The sequence below is a fragment of the Aptenodytes patagonicus genome, chromosome 15, assembly GCF_965638725.1.
Source record: "Aptenodytes patagonicus chromosome 15, bAptPat1.pri.cur, whole genome shotgun sequence".
NCBI classification, from domain to species: Eukaryota; Metazoa; Chordata; class Aves; order Sphenisciformes; family Spheniscidae; genus Aptenodytes; species Aptenodytes patagonicus.
This window is the reverse complement of record NC_134963.1, coordinates 12332841-12348973: the sequence shown is the minus strand read 5'-3', so window position 1 is coordinate 12348973 and position 16133 is coordinate 12332841. Positions and strand designations below refer to the sequence as shown.

Sequence of the window (16133 nt, the reverse complement as noted above, 5' to 3'; positions counted from 1 at the left end):
GTGATAGAATGGAATGAAGAGAGTCAAGAAAGTCGACAGTGTCACAGTTCTGTTCTGAATTCTTAGGGAGGCATAGGATTACTTTCTGTTTAAAAGTACTCAATAGATAAACCTTTATCAGGTGAAAAAAAAAGGTAAGAAGGACCCTTCAATATTCTGTAAAGAGATATGTTCAGTAGTTTGAACAATTCACTTAGCTTTAGATATATTTTTTGTAAGATAGATGTAAGTCTTACCTATCTCCTGAAGGCATATTGGTGCCTTTTGAAACAGGAGAAGCACAATTTATTTCAAAAGCAGACGCTTACATTTCTTTCTATGTCTGTTCATAACAGAGCAGAAAATGCATTGATATTTTCCATCTGCGGATAGGAATAGGACACTGTCCCTTTCTCCTTTGCATACAAGGACATCCCATCCTCCGACAGTTTGGTTTTTTTCTTAAATCTTAGTTTATCTTTGTTCATGCCTCAAACCCCTTTGTGATCTTCCAGAAGCTTTGGTCATCACTGTGGAATTCCTGGTATGAGAAGGCAGAGCGTCAGGGTAGAGTGAGGATCCTTGCTGAACTGCTGTAATCATGAAAGCAGTGATTTTAATTGTCCTAATCATCTTTACTTTGCTGTCTTCAGGTAAGGCTGATGCAGAGAGGGAAAGAGAAAGGTGACCTCTGGATGGGTTACCAGGATACAAACTCTAATATATGCTTTGGTTTTGTTTTCTTCTGTGCAAACAAGTTGCAGCTAGAAGTGTGCCTATGATTTCTATTTGCCTGTATTTTTCCTGTTGGATCACTGGCAGATGGTGACCCTGTTAGTTTTGAAGCAGCTTGATACACTAGTTTCTTAGCGATTCAGTGAAGGTTTGTTTCCTTTGAATAGTTGAGATCTGCGTACTCATTAACGCTGTCAAAATGAATCACTGTATTTCAAGCTGCTCCCCTCTAAAACCACAACGGGTTCTTTTTGGAATTGTGCTGAATTAATGTCAAAACAAGTGGTGTACCAATGTCTGATGCTATGCTCAAAGAAATAAAAACTTAGGTGTTTTAATTGTAAACATTATTTATTCCAGGCAATATTTTTTTTAATATTAATAGATCGCCAGAGAGCCAAATGCTTAAACATCTGGAAATAACAACGTTAGAGATGTTGGAGTGTTTTCTGTGCATTCAGTCCTGGTTTTCATTACATGGTATAAGATTCTCTCAAGTTACATAACTGCATGCTGTTTTTATATAGAATAATCACTTTTTTTCTCCTTAAATGCATAGCATCTTCTTGAGATGTATATGATGATATATTTCAGAGTAGAAGGCATTTAATAGGAAGAATACAAAATAAGTCATAGTACATCCAAGATAGAATAATCGGAGCCTAAAGCAAAAGAGGAAATTTTGTTGACATGTCTGGACTACTTAGGACGTAGCTTCATAGTCAGTTTAAATGAACCAAATCCCGGCTTCCCGTGGAAAAGGAGGTTTCACCTTCTCCTCCACTTCTAATTGCATCTTCCTTCTTTCTGCTGGCACTGTTTTGTTTTGGTTTTTATTGGTTACTTAGTTTTCAGCTGGAAAAAGATCTGACAACTGAGTGGTTCAGTTCTGCTACAAATTTATCAAGTGTTCTTGTGCAGGTTATTTAATCTCTTTGTTTGGCATCCAGAAATTAAGATAATTCTTACTAACTTCCTGCTTGGAAGAGGTAGGATTGTAAGGATTTTGTGGTTAACACTTATTCAATACTCTGTTAAACATAGTACGTGATTCTTCATTGTCAATAACCAAATTGTCCCTAGTTTCTGTCTTTCGTGGTAGGTGTTGTTATGGAAGATAAACCTCTCTGTCTTGAGGGAAGTGCAGCAAGTTACTTGTCATTGCTGAGGCAACACTTAGATATTACATTGTTTAAAAACACAAGAAGGTCCAAGTCACAGAATTGCCATTGTAATTTCAAATAGTCCCAGATCCTCACTTCCTGGACTGAGGGATTTGGTTTACTGTATTATAAAGTAGCATTTAATTGTGAACTTCTTCCAACTTAAAATTTTCATACTTCTCTGATCTAAGGTTTTCTGACCCTGGAGCTCTGATGCAGGTTTTATTATTTGAAATCACGTAGTCCTTGTCTGGAAAGAAAATGGGGAGGAAATACTGTTCTAACAAAGCATGGCGCTCAGTGGGAAACGCTGTTCTAACAAAGCACGTAGCTCAGTGCTGTGAGACAGCTGGGACTTGGAACACCAGTTATTGTCTGTTTAAAAAACAACAATCCCCTCTCTAAAGACAAAATTCAACAAAGCTAAAGCAACTTGATCCCCTACCAACATGCTCCCTCCGTACTTCTCGTTCTTTTGCAGGCTTAGTTCTGACTCTCTAGAACTTTGTAACAGGAATATTAAGATTGGTATGGATAAATTATGCATGGGAATATGTGTGTCTGAAAGCACCAGAGGAAACAGCAGAGCAAAGGTTAAAAGAATGGCTTGTATTGATAACCAAGGACACAATTGACAGCAATAAAACTGATAAACCCTGGGGAATGCATTGTTTACATCAAGAGTAGAAGGTCTGTGCTCTGATAAGGTCACATCACAGTTGACTTGTTAGGAGAAAAACTGCAGCCTGATAACAGGAAGATGGTAACAAGGTTACCCTACATTGTAAGTGCCATTCCTCTCCTTGCTATCCCAACAGGAAAACAGACCATAGCCATAAAGATGTCCTTGCCTTTGTTTCCTCATTTTGTGTGGCAACCTTGCCTAAAATTCATGGAGGATGAATCAAGAAAGATTCTGAGGCAAAAGATCACGCCATAATAATTGTTGGTTCTTGAAGAATTTACCTAAAAACTAGTTTGTTGCTCCCAGTCAAGAGGAAGCAGAGACATAGTAAAGATTCAACAGCAAACATTCATTGTCCTCCATGTTGGGCAAAAGTGATCTTGGTCAGACTGCTTGGGCACATCTCTTGGGTGCCTGAAAGTGTGTGGATATGTGAGTGAGCAGAATCAACTTACTTGTGAAGTTAAAATAAAATAACCTCACTTTTCCGTAAGGTCTTAAATTGAGTTTTTTTTTCACTAAATCCTACAAATCTTGACTTATTTTTTGATCCTACAGGGAAGAAATTCCGATGGTGCACCCTTTCTGACCTAGAACAGAGAAAGTGTGCTGAACTGTCCAAAGCACTTACGGCTGTGCTGCCCCTTGCTACTGTCAATTCATTTGCTAGGATTTCTTGCATCAGAGCCCACAATACATATGACTGCATTGATAAAATCAGGGTGAGTTCACAGAGATTTTTAAAACTGATTTTGAGTCCAAATCCTCTTTTGAAGAAGTAACTGGTAAACAGAATCCATGGGAGAATAAAATGATACTGAAATGATTGTATTGCATATATGACAAAGTACACGGTAGCTTGAGAGGCAAGAATTAAAACCCATGAGCATTCTACTAGATGTACTATTTTACCCCAGCTGATGTCCTTGCAATCTCCAGGAAATAAGTAAAAGCTGCTTGGAAATAAATGGACAAAACCAAACTACTAAATTAAAACTTGCTCAGAGCATTCCCCTTGCTTGTGGGTTTTGGTCCTACTCTGACTATAGTGAATATTTTCTTTTCCCTTTCTTCCCTGCTATTCTTAGCCCTTAGTCAGTCTTTTCTGAAGCAAAGAGCAAAGCCTTTTTAATATAAAAATCTTTAATTTGAATAAAATTAGACATAAGACCTTTTGTAAGTGTAAGCTCTTGTAATTGACCAGTTCTGAAATGAAATTTTCATAGTGCTATATGCTTTGAAAAAAATCACTAATGAAAAAGGAAGATAAACATTTGCTGTAGAATAATTTCATTAACATACCTAAACTTGATTGGGATAGAGAATTTCAGTTTTCATTTTCATTCAGTCCCAGTTGCCTTCAATGGAGTCCAAATCTGACCTGGAAAACAAAACAAAGAAAACCTTTCTTGTTGGTTTAGGGAATGATTTATTTCATGTTTTCATTCAGTCCTGCAACCCTTGTTAATAGACTTCAGTTCCACTTTCTGGGTTATGGCAAGATTATAGCCAGGAGAAGTCTGAGAAGAATCTGGGGTCTTGGGGGAGCAGTAGGAGGAAATAGGGGTTGCCTTGTTCTTCAGTTGGCATCAGAATTGTGTTTTGGGAATGGAAGGCCCAAAGAAGAGGTGAGAAAGGATGTTGCTGGAAAAGAACTGGTATTTTTTGAAGGTAACTCAGCCTTCATTGCTAACATTTCATCATGCTTAGTAGCAGGGATTCAATTAAAAACAAAGCAAATGCTTGTAAAAATCACTGGTTACTGCTTCTCAGGTAGAAACTCTGCTCTTGAAGCTGCTCTGTTGTGTTCCTGTAAACACACTTGTTTTGAGGATTTTGCTGTTGTTTTTAAGGTGAATAAAGCAGATGCTGCCTCCTTGGATGCTGGAGATGTTTACTCTGCTGTAAAGCTATATGGTTTGACAGTGGTGGCAAAGGAGATCTATGATCAAGGTAGGTTCATAAAGCAAAAGAATAAGCTGTACTTCTGATTTGGCTAATAAACTGCTGTGCGGTGAAAGGCAAAGCTCTAGAATTCTTGAAAAAAAGTCTATATGTTTTCACTAACTTTATAGGAGTATGGAGGTGACTAACAACTGTTTCTAAAATACTTAGTGATGATGCATAAAATACCAGTGGTGCTTTGTATCTAGTAGCCTTTCTGCCTGTGGTACTGTCACTATGACAAATTGTCTGTACCCCTGCCTGCAGCACTAGTGTACTGGAGCTCTACATCTTGTAGGAATAAGAAGGGGTTTATTCCATCCGTGTCAATTCTTATACCATGCTCTTTACTGGTGTAACTGAACATTTACTAGTGGTTCTTTAAGAGATTATCTTCTGTCATGAATTAATTCTCTCCTTCTCACCCTAAAGAGACAAGAATATAAGGTGGAGGATCTTGTCATGGTAAGATTTCTCTTCATTCCTGGCAGACCTGAACAGTCTGTGCAATGAATGATTTATAAGGCAAGAATAAATAAGTCTGAGCCAAAATCAAGCATACAGTAGAAAATACTTGTGGGACATGAATCTGAGAAGGAAGCCAAATTAGCAGATGGATGTAGGAAGAGACTAATAAGGGGACAGTATGAGAACAGAAGTGAATTTTGTTTTGGTTGAAGAACCATGAAATCATAGTGGAATTGATGTTTCATGTGGAAAGTATGTTCTGAGGATAAGACATAGGAGTTCTTTCCATTACAATACCTAAACAGTGTGATACAAATGTTCAAAATTCTTGAGAAGGAATTGCGTTGGATGATGGAGCTGGATGATCTTGTAAGCCTTTTCCACCAGATTTTTACATTCTTGCTTTGCACGTCACTTGCATTGCTCAGTTCGAGAAGGTGCCATGTAGCCAGTATATGGTAAAGTTCCTGGCATGAGTACCTATGTTTCATATGCCTAAGATTTTTTTTTTTTCTCCTTAGCCATGTTCACAGAAGTAGTTGAACTCCTGTACACAGATGGAAGCTGCAGAATTGGGATTTAGTTATTTCTGTTACATATTTTGTCCTATCGCAGGAAATTGTGTGTTTGCTGTGGCCATTGCCAAACGAGGAACTCTGGATATCCAGAGGCTACGAGGTGCGCGCAGCTGCCACAATGGAGCCAGATGGACATCAGGCTGGAATATTCCACTTGGCTTTCTCCTTGCAAGAAATGATCTTTCCTGGGATGAGGCGCAACCTCTGAGCCAAGGTGGGTGATAGGAGCCATAGGGCTATGTCTCTGCCCTCAGCAAAAGTGAGTGAAATGCAAGCAGATGTAGAATGAACTGAGCTATGTGGAAACTGAAGGGCATTGTGCATGAGATATCCTCTTGGAGTGTTTTTATACTGGCTTTTAGCTCTCTTCAGAACTTTTCTAGTGATCTCAAAGCAGCAGAATTGTTACCAAAACAGAAAATTTTGTGTTCTGTATGCAACGGGGAACAAATCTTTGCAATATCTAGCCAGCACAAGGATGATTTCAACCAAGCACAATTTGATCACTTGTTTCCAGCAAATGTTTCAAATTTGAAGTTTAGAAAACAAAGCTGCATTTGCTGTTCTATTTATTTATTTTTGAAAGCACCATAGTCCTAGTTATGCCCATGATATGTTTGGCCCCTTTTCTTTCTTCTATTTTTTCCCATTTAACTTTTTTTCTTTCTTTTTGTTTTTTCCCCCCTACATCTGCAGTAATCAGTGAGTATTTCAATGCAAGTTGCATCCCTGGGGTTGGTGTTGCTGCTCCTCGACTGTGTGCGCTCTGCCAAGGACAAAAATCCTATGTCAGAGACAAGAACCACTTCTGTGAGACAAGCAGCGACGAACCCTTTTATGACTCTGAGGGAGCCTTCAGGTGAGCTATGTGACAATTGCACTGAATTTACCTTCAGGGGAAAAAGAACCTGTGTGGGAGGAAAAGCCAGGTAACGTTAATAAGCTGGCATTTGTCTTCTTGCAGGTGCTTGAAGAATGGAGTGGCAGATGTTGCCTTTTTAGATCATCTAACAATTATGAGTGCCACAGGTAAATCCTAAAAACTCAGATTCCTTTTAACCTCTGGCTGTGCCCTTTCCTCCATGGGAGTTTGGGGAATATGCCTATATTTTTGTTGTTTCCAGGGAAAATTCAATCCCTGAAAGCAGTTCAGTGGTATTTCTTGGCTCTCCACACAAGTCAGAAGGAAACAGAAAAGGAAAGAGTAAGTGAGCAATAATTGCTCACAGGAGATTCTTAGAATGGGAGCAGACAGAAGTTTTTATACAGGTGGTTTCTTTAGCCTGAAGTCTCTGACGCAGCTGTGTGTATTTGCATTGCCTGAGTTACAAGATTCCTTTTAAAATTCAGTGTGTTGAGCTGCTAGAACGTGCAGTTCCCATATACCTGTTTTGTATTTTTAAACTCAGTCGAGCTCTGTATCGACGTTTTTGAAGGTGGTTAGCAGTAGTATTTGCAGGTAAGTATTTTTAAACAAACGTATTTACAGGGGTACAGTTTAAAGAGTATTTTGGAGTACCTCTGGCTGAGGTCCCTCTCTTTGTTAAGAGAAGAGCCTATCAAAGACAACTTTGCCAAGTGTGCTTGGTACACTGTGCTGCTTGCATAATCTTTGAGCAACCTCCTCTGAAAAACGTTTTACCTTCCATCTCTGTGCCTGCTGCCAAGTCATGTCTCACTTCATAGATTCATGAGTGTCCTGTTGTTTCAGAGTCAGAACAACAGGAATATGAACTCTTATGTCCTGATGGGACTACAGCTGAGCTGACTGAATACAGCACCTGTAACTTGGGCAAGGGGCCTGGCCGTGGCATCATCACCCGCCACAACTTCCAGAAGATCACCAACAAATTCCTTACCATGATCCAAGTGAGTGGATAGTATAAGCTGTATATCTCCAGACACAGGCTTTTCTTCCATCTTTGGAAAATGGCTAATGGTGTTCATCTTGCCCTGGAACTTACGTGAATTCTTATGTAGCTGAGGGAGACACATAGGTTCAGGCAGGTTCACCTTTGTTCCTCTCTTTTTCTCAACTTGTAATAGTATCTGTTACCTTGATGTCCAGGAATCTATTTGAAGCTGAACCTGAAATGCATATTTAAATGCAAATTTAAATAATTTATGAAGCTATCTGGCCCTTAAAATAGTCCAGCAGTCAGTGAATAATTCAACCCAGTGGGCTGGGTTGTGCTGTCATGTGGACTCTGGCAGATAGCAGTTGTACAAAATCTCTTCTTTATTGAGAGAACTTCATATGCCTTTGTCAGTGCATATTCACACATATCTTAGCTGTGTTCCCCCACACATAGCAATGGCTATGCAGCAGTGTTCCTAGTACACTTCCCAGTGCTTTCTTCTCTTCCAGTACCATCAGGCTGAACAGAGCTACTTTGCACATGGTGCTTCCCCATCATAAAGCACAAGATATCTTGCACCCCTTTACTGCACTGATCTTTATCACAAATGTTTCTCACTCAGCTATACTCCCTCAGTTGCCTTTCCAGGGTAGGAGACATTGAGCACAGTCCAATAAATTAGAATAACTAAGATGGGAAAAAATTCTTCAAAAAAGTGAATCATATAATGCTTTTAGGACTGGAACCATCCACTCACTGCAGTACCTGTGGGCTTTGTCCCAGTGTGATGGAACCCTGAGTGCTATGTTACAAACCACTGATATGAAGGGAGAGGAGGATGAGGCTGCCTGTTACTGGAAGGATGAACAGATCTGTTGCAATTAAAAGTGTTGTTCTTTTCCTAGCGCCTCTTTGGGCCAAAAGGAAAGGAAAGAGCCAGGTTTGAACTCTTCACCTCAGCACCCTTCAGGGGAAAGAACTTGCTGTTCCGGGACGCCACTCAGCACCTGCAGCTTCTTGAGGAGCAGCTAGAGATTGCCTATGTCCTTGGTCTGGATTATGTAGCTCTCCTAAAGGGACTTGGCCATGAAGGTGAGAAGCCTTCCAGAGGCCTGTAGCTAAGGAAAGGGAAGAAAAAGTTCTCTTTCCATGTTATTCCTCCCTGCCAGGCACAAGCGCATAGACCTAAATGTCCCCTTAGCAAAGAACAGATTGGTGCATAGGTGACATGATCTCACTGTGCTCCTTCCTTCTAATGCAGGGAGCTCTTTGGACAACAGTGTTGTGCGTTGGTGCTGCATCAGTGACGCTGAGCTGCGCAAATGTGAGGAGTGGGCACTGAGCATCAAATCTGACCCATTAGTCTGTGTCCAAGCAACTTCCATGACCAAATGCATTGAAATGATCAAGGTAGGAGACTCCCTCTGGTCAGAGTATATGATAAGACTGCACAGGGTGTGTATGTCCTTGTCTGAGCTGAACAAGAGGAAAACCAGCTTGTACACTAGAGGAACCAGTGGGAATGAGAGGAAATTTATGCAGGGGAATTTCCAACCAGTGGGGAAGTATAGCTGCTTGGTTACACAATTCACGCAAATCCTGTTTTTGTTATTTTCTGTAATGCTGTTGGCAGAGTAGTGAGGCTGATGCAGTCACCCTGGACGCAACGCATGTCTACATTGCAGGGAGGTGTGGATTGGTTCCTGTAGCTGCAGAATGTTACGGTAAGTTCTCATGTGACCTTAGCATAAGGGAGGGAATCAGACAAGTACCATTAAAAATATAGTTAAATCTCCACAGTTTGTGATGTGTTGTGATGGAAGCAGGAATCAATATATATGTCCAAATACTCTTCCCAGCTCTTCCACTAACTGGCTCTAGCATTTGGTCTGGCTGTTTATTATATCTCTTCTGGAAAAGGGACAGAGATGCTGACATGGCTCAAGAGGGTTGCAAGGTGTTTGATGGGATGCTGCCATGTAATAGGAATGACAGCAGTCACAAGATCCTTAATGGTTGTCTCTCCTCTCCAGGGGGAGATTGTGCCCCGGCTGCTAAGAGCACGGAGGAAACAGGGAAACTAATTCATCTTAAGCGCAAAGGTAACAGGACAACTTTGAGAAGGCAAAAGGTTTAGGTTTTCCTGAGGCTGCCTCTAAGATTTATGTAGGAATGTATTTGCATGTTGGTTTGGGAAAGAAATTGCTGTGCATGTTCAGTAGGAGCTTTACAGATAATGCAGGGCAGCTAGGACAAGAGCTTTGTGGCTAAGCAAAGAATGCAGATCCTCTGCTGTAACTGAAGATACCGTGACAGGATGAGGGAGGGAAGAAGGGGGCTGTACCTGTCTGGAATAATTGCCGTGGTATAACTGGTTGTTGTCATTGTTTTACAGCACTGCCACCAGTTTATGCTGTTGCCCTAGCTAAGAAAAATGCCAAACAGATTAACATCCGTAACCTTAAGGGAAGGCGATCCTGCCACAGTCACCTGTATAGTCCTGGAGGATGGTTACTGCTCTCCAGATACACAATGGGAGCTCTGGAGAATGATACTGAGAACTGTGACGTTGGCTCTGGTAAGGGCTACTCTGGGTTATCTGTTGACTAGACCATGGAAATCTGAAGCCCCAAATTTGGGAGTAAAATGGAGATGGGGCCATGAGGATTTGACCAGCAAGTGATGATTGCAGTCTCAGAGGGTGTTGAAGCAGCCCTTCCTCCTATCTGACTATGTGTGATTCTTCACACTATTTAGCCCTCTTCTTGCTAGCTATTAGGATGGAATTCCATTCCTGTCTTTTCCCATGCCTGAAGAGGCTTTGGAATACCTTGCCCTAATCTCACCTCAATTTTCTCTACTCAGTTTATCAGAATTACTTTTGGAAGGGCTGCATGCCAGGAGCAGATGGAAACCTGTGCAGGGTGTGCATTGGAGACAGTGAGGTGGAAGGGGCTCGAGTATCTAGCAGATGTGCTGCAAGTCACAATGAACGTTACTATGGCAATATGGGAGCACTCAGGTAAGCCTTTTGTTGGAGTCAGAAATGCAGAGCAATAGCCAGAATTGGCTTATTATTTTGCTGATGGTTTTCTTTGGAGTTTTTTTTTCTGTTAAGCAACTGGCTGTATAAACTTTTGCTAGCATGTATTCTGTTTTGGTTGCAGTTGCTATGGGATGTTCAGCTGATTGGTGATTTAAAACAGTCATGAAACCATTTCCAGAGCAAGACAGTGCTTCCAAACATGAAAGGCCTAGTGCATTGGTACTGACTCATTAAAGAGAAGGGCTGAAAGATAGTTAGAGGGTCAGAGAGCAGAGGTGATGTGGTAAAAAGCAGTGTAGGGTACAGGAGGTAATTAAATAGACTGGAGATATTAAAAAAAACATAGTTGAAGCAGAGGCAGAGTATTAAAGGTGAAAGCACTCTTATGGAATATATATAATGCATTTAGTTGAATTACATTCTCTTTCCTGGCTAGGCACAGGTGAGGCTGTATGGACATTGTGCCACAACTTTGACTTGGGAGCTGCTTTAAGGGGTGAAAGGGATTGTTTTATCAAATATGTGAACACTGTCCATCAAGGTCTATACTGATATCACTAACTTGTTCCATATAACCACCAAGTAATTACAGATTAGGGGGATACTTCCAGCTACTCCTGTTTTAGCTTCAGATGACTGTCCAAATGTCAGTCATTGTGTAGTGGCTGTCTCTGATAACTTCTTGGTTTTTTTCCTGCACTAGGTGCCTAGTTGGCAATCCCAGTGGAAGAAGCTTCGGAGATGTAGCTTTCCTGGAACACTCTAACCTACTCCAGAACATAGAGAGTGAGATGCAGATATTCTCTTTTCCTTTGAGAATGTTCATTAGTTACTTCCCACACATTGACTATCACTCGTGAGGATCAGCTTTTACAGGTTTAATCTATGTCCATTAATTGCTTTGTGTTTGTGACTGGAAGATTGCAAGAATGTTCCTGCATGTAGGTGTTCCAGTAAAGCTCGAAGTTCAGATACTGTTCAGTGTTAGAGAGCAAAGAGGAATCACTGAGTGCAAAGATCAAGGTGTGTGTTGGGGAGTAATCATCCTTGGAGACTGCACTAATTTTTGGAAAGCTCAAAGCTTTAAAAAGCAAGCGACTTTTCCCACCAGACTTTCTCCCATAGGCAGCCATAGCGCATGTACCTGTTGGTTTTAATCAGAGTCTCAAGAATGAAAATGGCAGATAAGGGCAATGCTGTGGGCTGTTTGTGCTGGGAGATGTTGTATGGCTTCATCGTGACATGGCAACTTCCTCATGTTGTTTCACAGGCACTTATGGAATAAAAAGTCCAAATAGCTTAATAGGTAAAAATACTGCAAATTATTTTGCCTTTCACAATTTCTAAAACAACATTGTTACTACACTGTGAAATGTTTAAATTCCTCCGGGAAATACTGATCTTTGCAACAGTCTAGTAACTGGATTTTGTTGATGAAAATGGTTTTGGTTACAGTAGCTTAAATCCCCTCAATTTCTTAAATTATGCCACTGCTCTAACAGCCAAAGTATGCTGCCTTTTCATAGAGGTGAAGAGAAAGGGAACCCCCATTTTGTTCAGCCTGATAAAGCACACTGAAATTCTAATTTAGGCAATTTCAGTAACAGAAGAGACTTTTCTAAGAGAGGAATCTCTCTGAAATCAAGTGGAGGTTTAAGGGCCTGGAAACCCACAGGAATTCATGCAGCGATGAGCAGTTTGTTTGGGGAAGCAAAGGACATGCAGGCTGAATTGCTTTGTTTTCAGAAAGCAATCTGATTACAGATGAAGATGAGGCATGATAAGCTGTTCGTATGCCTTGATGTTACTCTAGTTTTTAGTTGATAGGTGCAACTTAAGTTCACTGGCCTGTTTCTGCAGTGAAAACACTACCCTGTTCCTAATAAATGACCACATAGTATGCTGCATTTGTTTTGAACATATTGACTAAACTTCTTCCTCTCAATTTTTAACATTTTGCATGAGATTCACCCTGTCTTCTGCTATCATTTTTTAAAAGGATTTGCTTTCACTTCATCTTCTTTTCAGATCTGGACAGGTCTGGTTGGGCAAAAGGTTATACCCCTATTGACTTTGAACTCTTGTGTCCGGATGGAACGCGTGCTGCAGTCACAGAATGGGCAGGCTGTAACCTTGGCCCCATTCCCCCCAGCACAGTCATGACTCGACCAGTCACTGTCACTAAAATCTATGACTTTCTAATGAAATCCCAGGTAAGGCAGATAACAGGGAAAAAGTTAGCATGTTATCACTTGTTACGTATGACTGCTGAAAACCCTTTCAGATCAAAAGCTTTATATATTAAATACATAAAATGCCTTCAGGTCCAATATGAAAGAATTAAGAAAGTGCATAGAAGATTGAGAAAATAGTTATTTGGATTCTCTAAAGGGGCATTTTGGCACCAGCTGCCATTCCACAGTGGTTATACTTCTTTTGCTGAGAAATAAGCCACTGCAAAACTGCATCTTTTTGTATGAATAAGTACAGTGCTAGGTGAAAGTGGAACCTTTTCCCGGCTAGATTTTGCTATAAAACTGAGGGTCACCAGCTTAACTTTGCTATTTATGATCCAAGCTGTGGAATTTACTTCTTTTCTGTTTAGGAATCTCTGGGAAGCAAACTGGATTCTGAATTCCATCTCTTTCGGTCGTGGAAGTATGGCGAAAGTGATCTGCTTTTCAAAGATACTACTCAGTACCTTGTTCATGCAAGTCACATGAGATATCAGGAAATTCTTGGAGTGTCTTTCTTTCAACTGGCAGAATCAGTGTTTAACTGTACACCTGCAGGTAAAGTCAAGTTCTTAATTTTGAGTTAGAGAAAAATGCAAAGCGGGAAGCCTTCTGTGCATAGCTATTGCCCTTTTGTTTAGACTGAATGGAGAAGTATGTTCTACATAATCCTGTTAGTAACAGTTTTCCAAGGAGTACTGTGTTTGGAGCTCCTTTAGAGCCTCTTACAACTCCTATCCAAAAGCACTGAAACTGGAGCTCTGCAGGAACAGAATAACAAATACATTTTAGAGCAAATATGAGGTTATTGAAACAGGACTGTTTTACTCCCACTCTGAAATTTTTACTTTCAATTCCAAAGATCAGTTGTGGGAAAAGGGAATATAATGTTCATTTGGATATGCCAAACTTGGGAAGAAGATAAGAAATTTTATATTTAATTCTTGAATTAACCTCAAAATAAGTTAAATAATTTCCTTTTTAAAAAGAGTGCACTAGAGAACTCAAGATCAAAACCTTTATAAACTTAAGGGATGGTTTTTTCATTGTTTTCCACTGAAAGCTCTATGAAGTATGCATTTAGCTATCACTAAAACTGTCTATGAGCCAGGGTCAAGCTGTTTTGGGATCTAAAAATCTGTATTGAAGTAAATGAAGATTACACAGTAAGTTAGACTTCTGTGAGTCTAAGTTGTTAAAGAACTGAAATTCAAAAGGGGAATTTTACCTCTATTCTGCTGTTTTGGTGAATAGTATCTGAAGAATCTGTTATTTTTAAAGCTGATAGCATCTTTAAGTGTATACTTTCTTACTGGTTCGTAGGCATCTTAGATTTCTGCAAACAGGATATTTGTGCATCCTCATCGAACTGACAGCTAATACAGAGGCTTTGCAAGGCACATACATCACCATCAATGTTGAAAACAAGGAAATATGCAAGTCTAACCTGTCCAAAGCAATCAGCAAGGAAACAGTCATCTCTAGAAATGTATGCTGAATACTCTTTTTTTTTTTTTAAAAAAGCAGATTTTACGTTCATGATAATGTAATATTACTCATATGTCACCCCTTTCTTGTTTGGAGCATGGCATCACGTGGAACAGCACAGGCCAGTCTGCATAACCTACAGCACAGAACTAGGATCAGCAGTTCTGTACAACTACTATGGAGAAATCAGCATTTTTGTGGAAATAGCAGGGCCAATACCATGGACTAAAATACAGACTGTCATGAGTGGCACAGGTTAGTTGGTAGCAGTTTGCCTTGCTTGTCTTATAAACTGTTTCCATGCAAAAAAAAATCAGCTGACATTTTGGTTGTTGCAACATTGTCCTCCTGTATCCGTGATTTTGGTTGCAGCTAGATAGTCCTTGCTGAATACACATATATGCTATAGGCTGTATATGCAATTACTATCAGAATCAGTAGTCTTTTCTGCTTTTAACTAGGAAGAATGTATTTGCTTTTTTAACCAAGGATTTATATGAGTAAATCAAAACATTTTTCTCTCACAAACTAATGTATTAAGGCATCTAATAGCCAGCAGAACTGGATGCTTTGCAGCCTTAAGGTGAAGGAAAGCAATGGATATTCAACCTTGTCAAAAACTCCAACCATTACTTTATAGTACTTTGACCCTTTGAATCTATGATTCTCTGAAGTGTCAAAATATGATTTATCAATTAAACAGCATTGGTTTTACAAGTAGAAACTGCCTGAACATGATATGAAGCCTTTTGAACAGAATGTATCATGTATTTGTTTTGCCTGTCAGTGGATAAAGATTTAGAGTGGATGGCTCTTCATGGACAGGGCTCATTTCAGTTTGCAAGAGTGTTATCACCGTCTGCTCCCATGCACCCTGAACCAGGCAAGGTTAAGATTTTTAATTTAAAAAAAAAAAAAATTAAAAGATCCTTCACCCCAAACTTTCCAATCCTTGCTACATATATTGCAGTTGTATTAACCTCAGCTAGCAATAAATGAGATGCAAATAGTGAAGACATGCCAGCTGCAATAGAGATAAAGTCAATGTATCTGCCATATAAAGGAAAAAACATTAAAAAACCCCTCCACCAAAAACAACAAAGTGAGGCAGCAGTAAAGTACTCAGTTGTAAAAAACACTAAGAATACCTGGGTTTAAACAGTTAGTTCCACGTCTTTGTCTACCTTGTCTTTTCTGTTGTTTGACTTACTGTCACCCCTCTCCTCCCCCTTTTGTCTTCCTGAGAAAGAAAAAAATTGCACTCTGACCAGCAGCAAGGGTTTTAGATTCAGTGCATCTTAGCCAAGACTGTTCTCTTTCTCATTTATCCCATTGTTTGACATTGACTAATCAAACAACAGAGAGAGGATGCAAGTCCAAACTCATCTACCTTTCAGAGAAAAAAGGGAGAGGCAAACAGTGAATGAAGCAAGTCCGAGTATGGTAACAGAGCATAATCCTCGTATACTGTGTTGCAGCCAGCAAGCCGTAGCCCTGAAGAAGCAGGGGAACAGCAGGATGCTTGTTTAGGTCTGAGGTGCTCCCTTGCTTTCTTTACTGGAGCTTACATGCCATCTGCGGGACCCACGTAACACTGCACTTCAATCAGAGAAGGGGGTTATGAGAACAGAGTGAAGAAACGCATCTACCAGCTTAGTTTTGCCAAAAGCAGCATGCAGCTGAAGAGAAATAAGTTAAAAATCTGGGTTATACACAAGATTTTATGGGTTGGGGGGGAGGGGAAGGGGGAGTTGTTTTCTGGCATAGACATTACAGATGCTTAACAGGCCTTTTTGATGTTCCTATGCTTTGGCTTTGGTTTAAAAACATCAGTCTGATGCCTTGCACAGACTGTAGTACATGAACTACTGGCCTGCTTCAGCTTTGAATCTCTCGGTTCTGAACCTAGCAGGAACTGTCTGTGCTGTCTGGCTCCTGCTACTCTGCTACCTTA

General features: G+C 40.2%; 1 protein-coding gene across 1 annotated transcript; it reads left to right on the top strand.

Moving 5' to 3' along the window:
• Positions 1–580: 580 nt before the first annotated feature.
• LOC143167442 (serotransferrin-2-like) lies at positions 581–14170 on the top strand. The gene is made up of 17 exons (XM_076352882.1): positions 581–632; positions 3121–3284; positions 4416–4515; positions 5590–5766; positions 6249–6411; positions 6517–6581; positions 7264–7421; positions 8317–8503; positions 8673–8821; positions 9045–9135; positions 9445–9513; positions 9807–9989; positions 10277–10433; positions 11161–11243; positions 12486–12670; positions 13063–13249; positions 14015–14170. The coding sequence occupies exons 1-17, from the start codon at positions 581–583 to the stop codon at positions 14062–14064; spliced, it is 2220 nt and encodes a 739-aa protein (XP_076208997.1). The 3' UTR covers positions 14065–14170.
• The last annotated feature ends 1963 nt before the right edge of the window (positions 14171–16133 follow it).